This window comes from Zingiber officinale, chromosome 4B (genome assembly GCF_018446385.1).
Source record: "Zingiber officinale cultivar Zhangliang chromosome 4B, Zo_v1.1, whole genome shotgun sequence".
NCBI lineage: Eukaryota > Viridiplantae > Streptophyta > Magnoliopsida > Zingiberales > Zingiberaceae > Zingiber > Zingiber officinale.
In genome coordinates, this window is record NC_055993.1 from 127,920,183 (window position 1) to 127,938,116 (window position 17,934).

A 17,934-nucleotide genomic window follows, 5' to 3' on the forward strand; every position below is an offset into this window, starting at 1 on the left:
AGATGACACTTTGGCAGTTTGTCACCTTTTAAATTAGCAAAATTTTTAATAACCACTGCAATACCATTTTTCAGACCAATCGTCTTCGCCCAATTTATCGTATATTCTCTACTTTTAAATATTTATATAAAAAATATAACAAAGATGTATACGTATGACATTATCCAATCTTAACATAATTTCTCTACTTATAAAATAAATAATGAATATACATAAAACAATGATAATAACTAACATGATATATGGTAAATTCGACTGTATAATCGTGACTATTGTTGGAAATACTCTCTCTACTAGGAACATCATTCTCAATTGACCAACTATCTGAAAATAAATCAAAATAGCCATCCAGAATTTTCTTCTATGAATTACGAAAAGTAATGACTAAAAAAATAACTATGTTCTAAGAAGAGAGAATGAGAGGCTGAGAAGGAGATAGTAGTGGAGGGAGGTGTGACTAAAGAATGATTGAAAATGAAGTGTGAGAAGGATTTAAAGAGGGAGGTTCTGACATATGTCAAGAGTTGAAGGGTGAGTAATTTAAGTAGAGGGAAGGTTCTGACATGTGTCAAGGGTTAGAGGGGGTAATTTAAAAGGAGTGGAGTGTTTTGACATGTGTCAAGGATTGGAGGGTGGATAATTTAAAGAGAGTAAGAAGTTCTGACATGTGTCAAGGGTTGGAAGGGGGGTAATTTAAACTGAGGAGAGATTTGACATGTGTCAAGGATTGGAAGGGGGATAATTTAAACTGAGGAGAGATTTGACATGTGTCAAGGATTGGAAGGGGGTAATTTAAAGGGAGGAAGATTTCGATATGTGTCAAGGATTGGAGGGGGTAATTTAAAGACAGATTGGTGTCTTGACATGTGTCAAGGATTGGGGGTTGGTAATTTAAAGGGAGGGGAGGGTCTGACATATGTCAAACATTGAAGATGGGTAATTTAAAGGGAGAGGGAGTGTTTTGACAAGTGTCAAGAGTTGGAGGGTGGATAATTTAAAGAGAATGAGAGGTTCTGACATGTATCATGTGTCAAGGGTTGGAGGGGGGGTAATTTAAAGGAAGGTGAGGTTTTGATATGTGTAAAGGGTTTGATGGGGGTAATTTAAATGTCGAATTAGAAAAATAATTTAAAGGAAGGGAGGTATTATGATATATATTAAAAATTATATAAATTAAAAAATTAAAAAAATTGATAAACAATAATAAACAAAATTAATTTAAAAATAAAACTAAATAAAAATTAAATAAAATTTAAAAATACAAGTATTGATGAAAAAAAATAATAAACAAAATTGATTAAAAAATAAAACTAAATAAAAATTAAATAAAATTGAAAAAATACAAGTATTTATGAAAAAAATAATAAATAAAATTGATTAAAAAATAAAACTAAATACAAATTAAATAAAATTGAAAAAATACAAGGAAGAAAGAGGGGTATAAATGTCATTTGAAAGTGAGATAAAATATGAGGGAGAGGGATTTGGGGGAGGGGGCGGTAATTTGCTTTAAAAATATTCTTTTTAAGTTAACTATAACTATAATTATGACAATATAGAGCAAAAATACTCTAATTCAGTTAAAATTATAATATATGTAATATTATTATGTTAAAATATTTTACCAACTTAATTACAATTATTTAAATCTAATCAAATTAGCTAGCTGTGTTTGGGAGGAGGAGAGGGAAGGGGAAATAAAGGAATGAGAAATTTTGATCCTGGTTTGGAATGGAGTCATGAGTAAAGAAGGGGAGGGGAAAGAAGGACAAGCTTTTACCCTTTGTATGCTCATAAATCGGCACAATTTCTTACACCTTGATTTGGGTGTAAGGAACGAGAAAGAAATTTCAAAAATATTTTGTTTCAATTTTATCTTTATTTTAAAAGATTAATTTTCAAACAAACTTATCTGTTTAGGTATCTCATTTTTATGTCATCGCTCCTCACGTAGCGCATGCTGTCATCGTCCAGCATCCAACTGCTCACACTCCACAATGTTAGCATCCGCCTTTGCCGCAAATCTCTCCGAGAACAAGGGCAAATAACCATAATCTTCTTTTTCTTCTTCTTCGAGAATAGGGACTTGTCCAAAGAGCATGAGTTGTCTTTTTTAGGACCTTCCATATCTTAGCTTTGTTGAAGGATGACTCATATCTAAATGAAAGTTAATGAGAGGGGTATCATGGAAGAAAAATTTGTTAAGATTTTTTTATAAGAGAAATTCTGCTATGATTTTTCATAACAGAATTCTGTTACGATTTTTCGTAATAGAATTCTATTACGATTTTATCGGATCTGGGGTTTTAGAATTATTTATAGGGATCATTATAAACTTATTATATTATGAGAATCATTGAATGTGATTCTCTTGTATAGAAATAATTTTAATAAAGTTTCAGCCGTTTTTGTGGAGTTGACATGCCGCCGAACCATGGTAACTCTTATTTTTCCTCCTTTTCTTCTTATTATTTCTTATGTTTGATCTTTCTTGTGCGTCTTTATCTCGTTACTCAGTGCGATCTCTTTCTCTCTTCCTCTTTTTCTGCGTTAGATGTTGAGAGGTGTTCCCCCCTATTTACGCAATAATTGGTATCAGAGTAATGGTCTAGATTAAATGTCATGTAGGGTGACCTTGAATGAAGTTGCAGGAAGACCCGAAGCAAGTCAAGGTGACCGGATGCTTACGAGGAGGCCCGAAGCAGGTCAGGGTGATTGAATATTCGCGTGGAGTCTCGGAATAGGTTAGAATGGCCGGATGCTTGCGCGGAGGCCTGGAGTAGGTCAAGGTGATCGGATGCTTGTGGAGAGACTTAGAGCAGGTCAGGGTGACCGGATGTTCATAGGGAGGCTTGAAATAGGTCAAAAATGACCATGTCAGGGTGACAGGATGCACGCGGGGAGACCCAGACCATGAGAGTAATTGTGATCCCTAGTTTAATGGGAGGATTATTGGGGATACAATCAAAATTTTACATTGAAAATATATGAAAAAGATCATAAATTTAAAAAGATATAAGATATCTCTATTAATATGAAATTTTTTAAGCAAAGTCGAAAATAAAACACTATATTTTTTTCACATGTAGGTTTGAAAATTAATATGAAATTTTTTAAGTAAAGTCGAAAATAAAACCATGAATTACTGACAGAATTTTAAAGTTTCCCATCTGTTTTTTACTATAGTCCTATATATTTAATGTACTATATTTTTTTCACATGTAGGTTTATTTTCAAAAGTGAAAATATTTTTTTAAATTTCCCTCTCTTTCCTCCCAAAAAAAAAAAAATTAACACATATTATATTGACCAACCGTTGCTCTTTCCCAATTAAGAGAAACATAAATACTTTAGTTCCTCTCATTTTCCCTTCTTCCTCTTCCTTCTCTTTCCCGTTAATGAACATTTTCTTACCCCATCCAAACATAGCCTTAGTGGGTGGGTATCTCTAGCGTCAATTTTCTATGATTTTCATTAATTAAATCATATTTGGACCACAATAAATTTTATATTCATTTGATTCAATCAAACTGACAAAAAAAAGAAGAAGCAAAACTCTAACAAAATGGAAACTGAAAACCTAAAAAACAAAGTGATTAATTGATCATTTTGCAGTGAAAGAACAAAGTTTGATGGTGATTGAGAGTTGGAGTTGTGTCTCCATCGAGTTCAATTATTTGATCACAAGTGTCGTCTTCTTTTAAAGCGATGTCTGATCATCTGCATTGTACTGCTCTCTTGGCTGGTCTTCAAAAGAATATTATACAAAATCTTTACTTTTTTTTAGGTCCATCTTAATGCATCATGGTAAGCTAAAGATTCATTCATGATGATACAATCAACAAATAAACATTCCTAGAAAATGTTAGATCACTGTAAGTCTGTAAATAAACTAAATGTTGGGTTTCAGGTAAATCAGAAACAAATTACTGTGAGAAAATAATCCCTCCACGTCATTAAATTTTTTTATTATGTTTTATTATCTTGATAATTGGTTATTACTCGGTCTACCTATTTTTATTGATCCAGATCCTATTTTTATGGATCTCATGGTTCGTACTCTTATCATTTATGATGCTATATAAAGGGTCGTAGAGGCATGTAGAAGGCATCTCATTGTAAGGTTTCCTTTCATAAGTGAAGTTCCAATTTGTCCTATTCTTCTTGTTTCTTCTTGTGTGCTTTGTGCTTTGGGTGTGCTATCCTATTTATCGATTCTATGCCAACATTTGGTATCAGAGCCTTGGCAGTATAGAATATCCAAGAACCCAAGAATCCACGATTCCACAAAAAAGTCTGGCATCCCACAAGTTGCTGCGAAGGAGAACGGCGGAGTGTCATTTCTCTATCCGATGCTAAGCCCTCACAATTATACTATGTGGGCAATAAAGACAGAGGCGATTCTTGATGCACAGGGAGTCTGGGAGGCGGTGGAGCCAGCGGAAGGAGCCCAAGTAGATATAAAGAAGGACAAAAAGGCGCGTGCATACATCTTGCAATGTATCCACGAAGACATCCTTCTCCAGATTGCTAACAAGAAGACAGCGAAGGAAGTCTGGGACAGCCTCAAGACGAGGTACCTTGGTAGTGATCAAGTGAAGAAGGCACGCGTACAAACGTTGAAGAGCGAGTTTGACGCCCTCCGGATGAAGGAGACCGACACGATTGATGAGTTTGCTGGCAAACTCAGTGCTATGAGCAGCAAGTTCTCCGCTCTTGGTGCCACACTTGAAGATTCATCTTTGGTAAAGAAGTTACTCGATTCTGTCCCTGATAAATTCTTCCCTATTGTTGCCGGTATTGAGCAGTTTCACGATCTTGAGACGATACCATTTGAGGAGACTATTGGGCGACTGAAGGCATACGAGGAACGAACATTACAATTACGCAGCAACACCAATGACACTGAAGGAGAGCTCCTACTTACTCATGCCGAATGGCAAATGCGACAGAAGGGGAGCAACGTGGACACTTCGTCAGGAGGAAAGGGGCGTGGATCCAGCAGCCCTGGTCGTGGCAAATGGCGCAGTCGTGGCCATGGTACGCCGAGCCAAGATAGTGCAGGAGGCACTAGCGGCAACGGCAGAGGCACTCGTGACAAGAGACATATAAAGTGTTTCAATTGTGAGAAAATGGGGCATTATGCGTCCGAATGCTACAACAAGCGGCGTGATGATGAGGCTCACCTCACTTGCGCCACCGATGAAGAACCAACACTGATGATGACCGTGTCCCACGAGGAGTCTCACACTAGGCATGAGCGGCAGGATATCATTGTACTCAGTGAAGATAGGTTCCTACCGGAGATGTATTGCAGCATTGAGAAAGGAGAAGATAAAGACGTCTGGTACCTTGACAACGGTGCCAGCAACCACATGACTGGCCATCGTGAGAAGTTTCAAGAACTAGATGAAACCATCACCGAGAGGGTGAGGTTTGGCGATGGATCAACCATTGAGATCATGGGCAAGGGGACGGTTGTGTTCGAATGCAAGAACGGCGACCAGAAGGCTCTCCACGAGGTATACTACATTTCGAAACTTTGTAGTAATATCATAAGTCTTGGTCAATTGACAGAAGCTGAGAATGAAGTGCATATGAAAGGAGATACCATGAAGGTGATTGATAAGAACGGGAAGCTCTTGATGTTGATAAAGCGAACACAAAATCGCTTGTACAAGATAACCTTGAAGATATTCAAGCAAGCATGTCTCCTAGCAAGACAAGAAGACCCAACCTGGCTAGGACACATGCAAAGCAGCGAACCGGTAGTGCGCGGGGCACTGTCCATGTGCAAGTCTGCAAGAGGCAGACTTGGCATACATCCGAGTCGGGCATGCGCACAAGGCATGCTAAGCAGAGCGGCAGTGCAGGGCTGCCCAAGCCCAAGTCTTACAGGAGGAAGACTTGGCAAACCAACAAGTGTGGCATGGGCGCAAGCCATACCAAGCAGAGGATTAGCAGTGCGCTGGGCACGTTCCAAGCCCAAGTGTGCAGGAGGCAAACTTGGCAGTGAAGCGGGCGTGGCAGGTATGCAACATATGCCAAGCAGCAAAGGCGGACAGATGGACTTGTCCGTTGTGCGAGCAGATGGACTTGCTCGTGTTGCCGAAGGAGCAGACAGACGGGACTTGTGTGTGGCAACGAATGTGCGAGCAGACGGACTTGCCCGTGGCGCCAAGAGAACTAACAGACGAGACTTGTTCATGGTGCCGAAGAGATCGAGTTGTGGGCCGAGCACTTGGTGTGCAAATAGACTTTGGCGCAGGGCCAAAGAAGCGGAGTCAGGGATAACGCGAACAGATGGACTTGTTCATGGTGCAGACAGATGGACTGCCCGTGGTGCCAAAGGTGGACAAATTGTGGTTGAGTTCGTTAATACCGGAAAACAAAGATGGACTGCCCGTGGTGCCATGCGACAACTACTCGGCTCCGTGACTTAGAATCATGTCAGGATTAGGGGGAGTAATGTGAGAAAATAATCCCTCCACGTCATTAGTTTTTTTATTATGTTTTATTATCTTGATAATTGGTTATTACTCGGTCTACCTATTTTTATGGATCTAGATCCTATTTTTACGAATCTCGTGGTTCGTACTCTTATCATTTATGATGCTATATAAAGGGTCGTAGAGGCATGTAGAAGACATCTCATTGTAAGGTTTCCTTTCATAAGTGAAGTTCCAATTTGTCCTATTCTTCTTGTTTCTTCTTGTGTGCTTTGTGCTTTGGGTGTGCTATCCTATTTATTGATTCTAGGCCAACAATTACTTAGGTTTTACATAAACTTACAAACTCAGCTCATGATCGATTGTGAATGGGGCTATCAGTGATATGATTCATGCCTTACTGGTACTTGATCTATCGCTGAACAAAGAAAGAGTTCATGTCAACAAAGGCAGGTAAGGACGAGAGCTCCGTAAAAGATATTATAAGAACTCGGTATCTACCTCAGATTTCGACCGTTTTATATATTTACATATATATATAGACTAAACTAAGCGCGCCAACCCAGTTAATTAAACTGGATCGGGGATCATTTTTAGAAAGGCCGAGTTCATGGAGGCGTCGCCGGAGATGTAACCGCCGGCGGAGAGCGTGGCAGTCCCTTGAGAGAGGCGTCGCGGAAGGATGCCTTTAAATAGGCTGTGAGATATGCCCTGCGATTTTGTTTTGGATTTTAAAAAAAAATAAATGAGAAAAAACGCAAACAACAAAATTGTGGCTGCTGGGATTCGAGCCCAGGTCTCTACGGCCACAACGTAGAATTCTTACCACTAAACTACAGCCACTTGGTTATGACGTTTCAGATATTCATTTGATATTCTAAAATAAATATAAAAAGTTTAATAAATAAGATATTTTAAAATAAATATAAAAAGTTCATGGAGGCGTCGCCGGAGATGTAACCGCCGGCAGAGAGCGTGGCAGTCCCTTGAGAGAGGCGTCGCGGAGTGATGCCTTTGAATAGGCTGTGAGATATGCCCTGCGATTTTGTTTTGAATTTTTTTAAAAAATAAATGAGAAAAAACGCATACAACAAAAAATGTGGCTGCTGGGATTCGAGCCCAGGTCTCTACGGCCACAACGTAGAATTCTTACCACTAAACTACAGCCACTTGGTTAGTAGTAATTCATATGTTTATTTGATATTCTAAAATAAATAGAAAAAGTTGAATAAATAAGATATATTTGTAAATCAATGCTGAGAGCGGTGAATCTATGTCAGGATCCGCTGTTTTCCTTCTTGTACAAACAAACCCGTAGCTTCACCATGATTGGAGGAGTCCACGGCCCCACAAACTTAACCGACAGTGAGCCACATACGAAGAGAAGCCTGAGGATCCTCTGGCTCTGAGGCATTCAGGATTTTAGCCTACAGTTGATATTGCCGGATAGTGGGAAGCCAAATGTCAAAGGAAGACTCGTAGAAAACCTGTTTCTTATTTGATGTAAACAGCTGAGTTTCCATGACGGGCCCTCAACGGAACGTTTACTCAACGTCGCGGTCAGTATCGCAACCAGCAACTTATTTTCTAATATAATGAAACGCGTCTGGACTCGACTCGCCTCCGACACCGCGTCTTTGTTTCATCGGCGATTGCGAAGCGAAAAATCGTTATTCGATTCGTTTCGATCCGATCGGAGTTGTTCTTGATCCCCTCGCGGTCATGGCGACGATCGGTAAAAACAGCATCAACGCGAAACTCGTGAGTCAAACTCTCCGATTCCCCTTCTTCTGTGCCTTGTTTTCGCATCTGAACTCCGGATCTCCTTCTACCGAAGGTCTTGCTAGGCGACATGGGAACCGGGAAGTCAAGCCTCGTTCTTCGGTTCGTCAAGGGCCAATTCTTTGAATTCCAGGTTCTGCTTGCTCTAGTGTGGTGTTTGAACCATTTGAAGTTGAAAGTTGAGGGTTTTATGACTGTTTTGTTTGTTGTTGTTGTTGTTGTTGTTGCAATTTGAATTGTTTACAGGAGTCCACTATCGGGGCGGCTTTTTTCTCACAGACGCTGGCGGTGAGCGATGCGACGGTGAAGCTTGAGATTTGGGACACAGCGGGGCAGGAGAGGTATCACAGCTTAGCGCCCATGTATTATAGAGGAGCATCAGCCGCGATAATTGTGTATGATATATCAAGAATGGTGGGTGTTATACTGTCCTGGTTCTTTCACTGATAAATGTGCCAGGAAATTTAGGCGGATGAATATCTGTTTGTTCCTGCTTCTTATCGTGGGGTTCTTATCTCTATTTTCTAATTCTGCGTTTAGGATTCATTTGAGAGGGCTAAGAAGTGGGTTCAAGAGCTTCAGAAACAAGGTAACCTCAAGGTGGATCCTTTGAGCTTTTCCAGTTGGATTTATTACCAATTTAATCTATCGAGGATATACAATTGTAGGTAATCCTGATATGGTGACTGCTCTTGCGGGGAATAAATGTGATTTGGAGGAGAAACGGAAGGTTCCAACGGAGGCAAGTTCTAGTATTATGCTTAGTAGTTATTCTATCGAACTTAATTTTTTTTATTATATTGGCAAGATGTCTCTCGTGTTGAATGCACCTTCGGTGTATTTATTTTCTTATTTTAAGTCCGGTGGCACTATGTCAGTGTTATGCATAGTAATTCTTATCAAGTTTGAATTTCTGACTAAATTGTTAGGATTTCTCTTTTGTTTTTAATGCTTTTCAGTGTTGCTGTAGACAATTGGTGCTCTATATTATGCATCAAACTATCGTAGGCCCCATGTCAATATTAACTTGCTTGTAGCAATGGATGTGCTTACTTGGTAGTTTTATAGATAGAGTATGACGTTGAACTTGCATGGTCTGTTACTACTATGAGAAGCTGTGTGCATGCATGGATCTTCGAACCATGGATTGTTAGCAAGCTTAAAACTGTTAAAATTCTTTATCAGCCACTAATATAAGTTCACTTGATTGCCTTCCTGCTAGAAATTATTAGGGAAAGGATTTCCTCGTTCATTTATCCTATATTTGATATTCTGATTGTTAAATATAAAATACTCTGCATAATTTTTTCCCTGTTTTTCTTAAAGAAATCTGTTGAAGCTCAATGTGAAGCTTGAACAAGCTGCTGTAGCATGTTATGACAACCAACTCCTTCGTGCAATTGACTTTGATTAATGCTGTGACCAAAGTAATTTATTTTTTTAATCTGGAACCCTAGATTTCTACCTCAACTCACTCAACCAATACTAGCCTTTGTTGTAATTTACCTCTACTTATTTGTCTATCCAACATGTACACTTTGGTTTTCTACTCTTCTTTATACTGAGAAAACAGTTTACTTTCTGGCTTGGACTTTATGCAGCTCCATGAAGAAGAGACTGAAATTACTTGGATTCTAGATATTTTCTTGTTGTTTAATTTATTATATTTATTCTAGAGCTTCAGGCTACATGCAGGAGATGCAGGAACTGGAACTCCAGATTAAGCCCTTCACCTGATCGCTTCTAGCTTATTTGAGTTGTTCAGGAAACTGCCTTTTGGAATTAGAAAACTGAGTATTTTAAGATGCTAAACTCTCAAGTAGATACTAGGACATCCTTTTATAAGTAATTACCTTTCACTTCTGCAATATGAATTTAACACGTTCAGATTCTGTAATGCTGCGACATTTAGAACTCAACAGTTTTTGTTTTTTCTCATTTTTCATTAACCAATGCAGTTACATCAACAATTGTTTGGAATTGTTTATTGGATTTGTGTAACGCACAATTTTGTTCCATGACTATTCTTCCACTTTTGACATGTGCCAACAACGGGATACCGTTGCATTTGATCTTTTCATAGTTATTTTTCGTAATATGCTTCCTTTTATGTGTCCAATCTACAAAATGTTTCCAAGTTCTTGATCAGCAACAAGTTTATAAACTTTCATTCATAAAACATGTCACAGAGGCTTTTCTTCTCTGCATTGCAGGAAGTGAAGGCATATGCTGAGGAGAATGGTCTTTTCTTCATGGAAACCTCGGCTAAAACTGCCATCAATGTGAATGACATATTTTATGAAATAGGTACAATCTTTGTTGTCTTATCTTTCTACTTGTGATGGATGAAGCTGTTAGCTGTATGGTATGCTCACCTATAAATATAATTAAGACTTTGGGTTTGTGTATTTAGGTGAGAATTGAATCTCACCAGCTTCATGTTCTCATAAGCAAGTTTCATCTACATAATAATCTTGTAGATGATAATTGTTTTATTTGACAACAAATCATGTTCGATACTTATGCCATTGCATTGTGTTAACCGGGTGTTCTACAAGTTGTTCTAAAATATATAAGTAATGCACTGATGTCAAATACTAAGATCCATAGCAGATGTCCAGGAATTGTATCATATTTTTTTATTTTATCTTAATAATAATGTGTCTTGTAGCATTTCCTCACCCTATGAGCTATGTATGACATGTATTAAACTAATGACCTTGTGATGAATGGTGGTGATGGAATTTCATTGATCATATGATTCAAGTATTAATAAATTTGAATGACACCTTTCTTTACTTTTCATAGAATTGATCGCTTGGATGGCATTATGTTGGCATTCAGACCTATGTTGTGCTAAGGCAGTATAGATGCTAGATACGCTCATTCACCTTATTGCATCTACTAATTCAGTATTTGTGTGCCATCATGAGGCTTGCTAAAAAAAAACAAAATCCTTTTTTCTAACAAGATAGTAGAATTTTGTTTAATATCAAAAATTTTAAAATAGCCTCACAACAAACCGAAAGCTATTATTTTCCTCTCTGGTTTTATTTGCCAGATCATAGGCAAAACAATTATCTCAATTATCAATGTAAGACGAGCATTTGAGAGTCTCAAATTGTGAACAGCCTTTTACAATATTTCTTAGAACCAAGGATAAGATATTTACCCTGCCAAATCATGATACCATTTTGATAATAGAAAGCAGAATGATGTTCCTATAATTTTCTTCAGCAACATGTTATGTGCACATGGAATAACTCAGCGTGGAAAATTCCATGGCCTGAAGCAAGGCTAATCAAATCCAAAAAAGAACCAAATATTGAATAGCAGAAAAAAAATTTCCATGTCTTTGAACAATTCTGTTCAGAGGATGTGTTTAATATCATCAGCTAGTGCTTGATTTTTTATCGTGGTTTAAATTTTAGCAGCCACTTCCTGTCTTGAATTGAGTGTTTATTTTGATTAATGCTACTTCTAATTGATGGCATATCAATTCTAATTGGGTTTTTCAAAGGAAAAAAATGCTTATATTTCTTCTACGACCAAGTCCATGTTGCTTAAAGTCCTTTTGTCATCAAAACTTGGGCCATGCTCTAATTCTTAAATATATTCATTCTACTTGGTTCAATATTCTAATTGCTGAATTTTATAGATACTCAAAAACTATTATTTTCTTTTGCAGTTTAGTTTCTCTAGGCCTCTTTACATTTTTCTAAGTTTTACATCAATAATAATTAAGAGTAATTTTGTAATGCTGCTTACAGCAAAAAGATTACCCCGGGCTCAACCAGCTCAACAGCCAGCAGGAATGGTTCTTTCAGATAGACCAACTGAACGATCAACAGCTTCAACATGTTGTTCTTAGGTGTGAGCATCATTTTCTATTTCACAATAATTTTTCAGTTAGGTTATCTGGTCATGGAATAAAAGTTATCTTAGATACGTCAAGCATAAAAATAAAGAGAAAACTTACAAGATTATGCTTGAAAGAGAAAATTAGAATCCATAATGAAAAGAACTTGCCTTCATCTTTGACATCGCATCCTGTTTTAGTATTAATTCATTTGTTGCTGACAATAAAGTCAACCCAATGTCATGACTTGAATACAACACAACTACTCATCTGCTAACATAAAAATAGGCTGGTATTTCAAATATTTTGGGGCTATCTCCTGGATTTTATAACTCCCCTGAGTTACTGACAATCTTATGATAGTAATGTAGGTCGTTTAGATACAACATGACCACCATGAAGATACGCAATACAAAAGTTGTGACGTGAAAGATATTACATATTATGAACACACATTTAGGAACTTCAACCAATCTATATCATATAAATTAGCTATAAAAAGATATTTGAATATACATCATGTTTTAATTTTCAATAGTGTCAATCCGTATTCCTGATTAACTATATTTCAGCACTTTCTTCCTTTTATAGATTCTCCATTTACTTTTGCAGGTTATTTCTAGTTTATTATGGAAGTGAAGCTTATTAAATCGGTGGAGATGCAACGAGTCTATTCATGAATCAGTAAATTTTCCTGCTTCGTATCCCCACCCCCAGCTCAAGGCATTTTAAACTTCAATTGCTTGTTTGTAGACCATGTAAATTTGCATTGTTATGTACTTTCTGTCATGATACTTGTAATAGCGTGCCCAGTCACATTCCAAATTGATGGAATACTAATGATTAAAGTATTGAACACTAGTATATTTTCTGTTCTTATTCTCTTCTGGTGTATATTATCTAGTTGTTGCAGCTAACTAGAACATTGGATGCCTTGGTAACAAGGCAAAAACTAAATCATAGCGTTTCTTCTTCAGGCATGATCATATAGTTTTATCAAATCAGATTCTGAAAAGTTTGAATCAATTAGAATTATATTGTATTATGTCATATTTGTTAGTTTATATATATGGTATGGTCGAGCAAATTGATGGTATCATAATGTGATTGGTATTGGCGCTTTGCACTAAAGTATGCCTCCAGGTCTTTTAATTTTAGGACATAATGACCTGGTCCTGAAGAATCTTTGGCAAAAACTGCTTGAATTTTGCTGCTCTTCCAGTTTTTGGTTTCTAAATTTTTGACAGGAGAATAAAAATGCCATTTCATTCTACAAGATTTAGTCTGCTGCATGAACTTAATTCAGAAACATTTCTCAATCCAAGCCACTGCATTCTATTTCATGAAAACAATCTAAATCCATTCCATTTCAAAACTTCATAACTAGCCACTCATTGTTCATACAAAAAATACAGAGTCCTCTGTTGCTCTAGATACTCCAGCCACAGATATCCGGTATGGCTTAACGATCGAAAATCATCTAGACAGGGCGCTAATGCGCAAGTGCTCCATCAGGAATGACTTTGTCGGTGGTGTATAGCAAGCGTGAAATATATAAGAATCATTGTGCCCAAGCTAGACCTGAAATATTACAAGAAAAGAGAGAATTTTATACACTTCAAATACATAGGCACAATCGTATAGAAAAGAAATGAATATTTATATGCATAAATCAAAGTTTTAGAATTGAGATTGTTTGATGGAAAACAATGAACTTTGAACAAGATCACATCATAATTGAACTCGTTTTTGTGTTATCCATTTTTAGTTTCTAGATTCAGGATGATTTTGCTAAAAGACTACAAACAATGGAATAAAAATTTCGGCATGGAATGAGATCAACTGTTCAAGACTGATGATAAATCTAGGCAGACTATTGGTTAGAACACTTCGTGCTTAATCAGTAAGAAATTGAAAAGATAGGCATACAAGATCATGTGAAAAATTGTAGATTTGAACGCACATTGAAATTGGTGATACTTACAAAGAAGCAAAGAGGAGAAGGATTCTCCTGGGATTGATGGTCGTTAAGTGGTTCAATTTCCTTAGCCTTGCATCACAAACATCAGACATAGCGTTCGGCACTGAAGATTGTTTAAAATGCTCCATTTGAGAACATGCCACTGTCAAGGAAGAACCAGATAGTTCATTCTTAGATCTAGTCTTCAGACCATTCAAAATCATGAAAAAGTTAAGTGAACCATCATATTTAATCATATTCAAAATACACAGGTTCAATTCAAACATCACATGCAGTGGAATATTGGAACAACAATTAGCAGCTACTTCACTTGTCTTTTGCAATCTTGATGTAATATATATAATCACAGACAGAAACTAAAGCATCATCCACCTCATTTAGATTTATTTTTATCCTCAAATAGCATCAGTAGGTAACCTTTAATAGAAACCCTTTTGGTTGCATCATCTGCATCTTGCTCTTCACCGTTTCGCTTTTCCATCCGCGATGATCCTTTACGAGACAAAGCTTTCTGCGCGGAAAGACAGCCTCACTTACAAGATACATTCAGAAACTAACAATTCAAGCACAATCAAAGCAGATGGCAGATTTCTTACAGTCATTTTGGGGCTTCCGGAGCATTTGTCAGATGACTGAGTAAGGCTCTCAATATCTAACACTACACTTTCTGTTTTATCGGCATCTTTAGCATCATTCTGCGACTAATTGAAATATTACTGAAAAAGTGCTAATAGATGTATGAATATCCAATTAGGAAAAGTATCTTTTTTTTTCTTGTTTAGAACAAGAATCTACCTGCAGCAAAATACCCTCCATTCAGATAGTTTCAATGATCTACCAAGAAACAGTCAACAAGTATCACTGCAAAGTAAAAGCTCCATGAGATTGGATCTCAAATAGCCAATGTGAGCTTGTTTAATCAAACTGTTGATAAGTTAGTAAACTTTAGTTGCTTAGTATATTAAAGGAACGAAACTGCAAACGGAAATGGCAGATTTTAGGGAAGAAAAGAGATTTCTAACCACCAACACAATCAAAGGGCAGATTTTAGGGAAGTAATCCCTTTTCTCTAAAAACAAAACATCGACAGAAAAACAAAAAATCAAAGCAAAAGCAACTCGTTTTGAGGGGGAGAAATCCTCTCCTTTTTTTCCCGCCTACAAGACATACTGTGCAGAAATCATAAATAGCTTCCACAAAACCCTTATTTTTTCCCTTACGGAGAGCAACATTTGTACAAGAATACAAGAAAGGGAAAGTAGATCGTAACCAGGAGCGGAAGAGGAGGAAGAAAGGGGAAGTGAGCAGCCGTCGCAAAGTGGCGGCTCTCTCCTCTTCAGTTTGAGGGCGATCGCCGACGAAGAACAAATGCGAGACGATCAAGCCCTTTTCTAGCCATTGTTCCTCCTCAGGAAACGAGAAAGATGTGTCAGAGAGCACCGCAACAAAGCAACGAGTGTCCCGAAGAGCGAGAAAATGAACCCTTCGCCGATGCTCCGCTGCTGTCGCCAACTTGCCCTTTTAACAGCGAGCGTTTCTATAAAAAGAAGCTGCATAAAAATTAAGTTTTACCAAATATACAATTTTAAAAATTTACAAACGATGCGATTCTATTTTTAAGCTAAGAATAAAATAATAAAATTAATTCAATTAAATTCAACTCACTGTACAAAAATTATTTTTAAAATTTTCCAAACAATTGAATAATTCTTCAAAAATTTCAGATAATCAAAAATAAAATAGAATACTGATTCCAAACAGTCAGTTATAGATCTAAGTAGAAAGTGATAATGATATATTCAGTTAGGTTTATTAAATTTTTTCATCGGTCATAAATAGATAATTTAGAAGGCCAATATTCTTTAATTATGAGAGTTATTTAAATTACATGAGGTAAGATAAATTATACGATTATTTTTATAATCGATTTTTTTTAATTTATTTTTATAAGAGTATGCAACCGGACAGCCAAACAGTGAGTTATAGGACAATCATGAACTTGTCTGTTGCAAGTCGCTTAAATCAAAATTATCACGGATTCTCTGCACGTGAATGATGATTCCCTAGTAAAAATTAAAATAAATAAATGAATAAACCATTTAGTTACATTGATTAAGAAGGATAATCTGTTAATTTCTCTCAATCCGATGAATACTCTTATATTCTATTCGAATGTTCGAGTATATGAAAGAAAATTTTATAGTCTATTATAATAAATAGATATTCGAATATAGATATTTTAAGTATAGATATAGGTATAGAGGCATGTGGTAAAATTTTATCTATATCCTATCTGATACCCTATATGTATAAAAAAAACTTTAACTCACTTTTCATCTCAGAAAAAAAATTTTATTTTATCTCTTTATCTGTTTATCAACATGTATCTATCTTCTTTTTCACGAGAAAATGTTCATCCAATCGAAAGAGCTCGAGAGGAAGAGTTGATACATTGAAATATTTTTTTTAAAAAAATAAGAATAATAAGGAGTAATAGGAGGATGAGTAAAATATGGATATCCAAAACTCTAATGGATTAGAGAATGAGTATGAAAATTAAATATCCAATAAATATGAGGATGAATATAAATATAAATATAATAAATAGAAATGAATATGAATGATATGAAATTCTATTTAAATCTTAATCATTATCATCCCTAATCAGGTTTAAGGGTTTTATATTATTCATATTCATCCCTAACTATTATATTTATTTTTATACCCATCATATCTTTAATTTTCATTCTTATTTCTATACTATTTAATATCATATATTCATATTTTATTTATCATCCTATTATTATTTTTTTTTTAAAAAAAAATATTTCAATATTCTCATCTCGCAGTCGTGCATGTGAGGATTCCTAGAAGAAAATAGATGAGATACCTATTAAAATTGATGACCGAATAAAAAAACAAACTATTTTTTTTATCTTTAAAAAAATAAGGTAAATTTTTTTCTTATTTATCAAATAACAGATAAAATATAAATACAAGTTTATCACATCCGCCTTTATATGTGAATTTAAAGATATTCATACCGGATTATTATAAATTGATCTATTTTTTTAAAAAATATAATTTAATCGATAGTTAAATTTATTTCCATTGTTTAAAAAAAAATGCTGCTTACAGATGAGCACCGACATCTGATTCGGTATCCGACAAAAAGCGGTCACCGGCATCACGGTTGTCTCGATCCCGTCACTCTCCGGTGAGAATATCCGCAAAACTACCCTTCACGTGTTGTCGGCCAGCCGGTCCGGGGGTGTGACGGGACCTCACCCTCAAGTCACGTGCCATATCGGGCGGTCGATCGGACGGTCCAACTACTCCGGGGCCCTGCTGCGTATGCGGACCGAAATGGTGGGTCCCTTTGCAGGAGATGGGAGGAGAAGGGCTCTCAGGGACCGTCTGATTTCGATCCAACGGGCGGTCCGAACTTGGCAGTTGTGTGGTTTCAGTAATGCTTGAGGGCTTGGTAAGGCACGAAGAGAAAATGCTATTGGTTGAATAATATTTTTTAAAATAGAATAAAGAAATAAGAATAAATTAAATATTTGATGAAATCTAAAACTAAGTAATGAACTGCACATCTCCTCAGTGGAGATGTAGATGACCTAACCGATAAAATTTATCACAAAATTTTTGATACAACTGTAAATAAATTGAGCTGGTTCATCAGTTTTTCAAGTTAGTTCAAATGATATTTGATTTGTATTCCATATTTTTTAATTTGAGTTAAATTTTAACATGTTCCTCAAATTCAAATTTATAATATTTTATTTGAATGTTCATAACTCATAAGTCCCTCATGAGCTTTTGTCTATATTGGTATTGATTTTTAAATTAATATTATT

The 17,934-nt window shown here is 36.3% G+C and overlaps 2 protein-coding genes and 2 non-coding genes across 5 annotated transcripts; 1 reads left to right on the top strand and 3 right to left on the bottom strand.

Annotated features, from left to right (window-relative positions):
* Positions 1-7,220: 7,220 nt before the first annotated feature.
* On the bottom strand, positions 7,221-7,292 carry TRNAH-GUG. Its single transcript has one exon. It is a non-coding gene; the product is annotated as a tRNA-His (tRNA).
* Positions 7,293-7,547: 255 nt separating this feature from the next.
* TRNAH-GUG lies at positions 7,548-7,619 on the bottom strand. The gene has a single exon. It is a non-coding gene; the product is annotated as a tRNA-His (tRNA).
* A 409-nt stretch (positions 7,620-8,028) lies between these two features.
* LOC121976613 (ras-related protein RHN1-like) lies at positions 8,029-12,969 on the top strand. Its single transcript, XM_042528857.1, has 8 exons — positions 8,029-8,210; positions 8,287-8,364; positions 8,478-8,645; positions 8,772-8,820; positions 8,900-8,973; positions 10,445-10,538; positions 12,002-12,104; positions 12,703-12,969. Exons 1-7 carry the CDS (start codon positions 8,172-8,174, stop codon positions 12,100-12,102), a joined length of 603 nt encoding a protein of 200 aa, XP_042384791.1. The 5' UTR covers positions 8,029-8,171; the 3' UTR covers positions 12,103-12,104; positions 12,703-12,969.
* Positions 12,970-13,391: 422 nt separating this feature from the next.
* On the bottom strand, positions 13,392-15,611 carry LOC121977944. 2 transcript variants are annotated; one of them, XM_042530343.1, is made up of 6 exons: positions 15,342-15,611; positions 14,867-14,932; positions 14,668-14,772; positions 14,489-14,582; positions 14,075-14,213; positions 13,392-13,671 (listed from the first exon to the last, which is right to left on the bottom strand). In XM_042530343.1, the coding sequence occupies exons 2-6, from the start codon at positions 14,885-14,887 to the stop codon at positions 13,602-13,604; spliced, it is 429 nt and encodes a 142-aa protein (XP_042386277.1). In that variant the 5' UTR covers positions 14,888-14,932; positions 15,342-15,611; the 3' UTR covers positions 13,392-13,601. The 2 variants fall into 2 exon arrangements, with proteins under 2 accessions (XP_042386277.1, XP_042386278.1); XM_042530344.1 differs by having other exon boundaries at positions 14,668-14,766; positions 15,342-15,610.
* Positions 15,612-17,934: the final 2,323 nt, after the last annotated feature.

Excerpts from the sequence above, each read along its gene's own strand:
- LOC121976613 (XM_042528857.1), top strand. The coding sequence starts at position 8,172 with ATGGCGACGATCGGTAAAAACAGCATCAACGCGAAACTC. Across the intron at positions 8,365-8,477 it reads GCCAATTCTTTGAATTCCAG|GAGTCCACTATCGGGGCGGC; the intron begins GTTCTGCTTGCT and ends AATTGTTTACAG. Across the intron at positions 8,974-10,444 it reads AACGGAAGGTTCCAACGGAG|GAAGTGAAGGCATATGCTGA; the intron begins GCAAGTTCTAGT and ends TCTGCATTGCAG.
- LOC121977944 (XM_042530343.1), bottom strand. The coding sequence starts at position 14,887 with ATGGAGGGTATTTTGCTGCAG. Across the intron at positions 14,214-14,488 it reads CAAAAGGGTTTCTATTAAAG|TGGCATGTTCTCAAATGGAG; the intron begins GTTACCTACTGA and ends CTTCCTTGACAG. Across the intron at positions 13,672-14,074 it reads CTTCTCCTCTTTGCTTCTTT|GTCTAGCTTGGGCACAATGA; the intron begins GTAAGTATCACC and ends GTAATATTTCAG.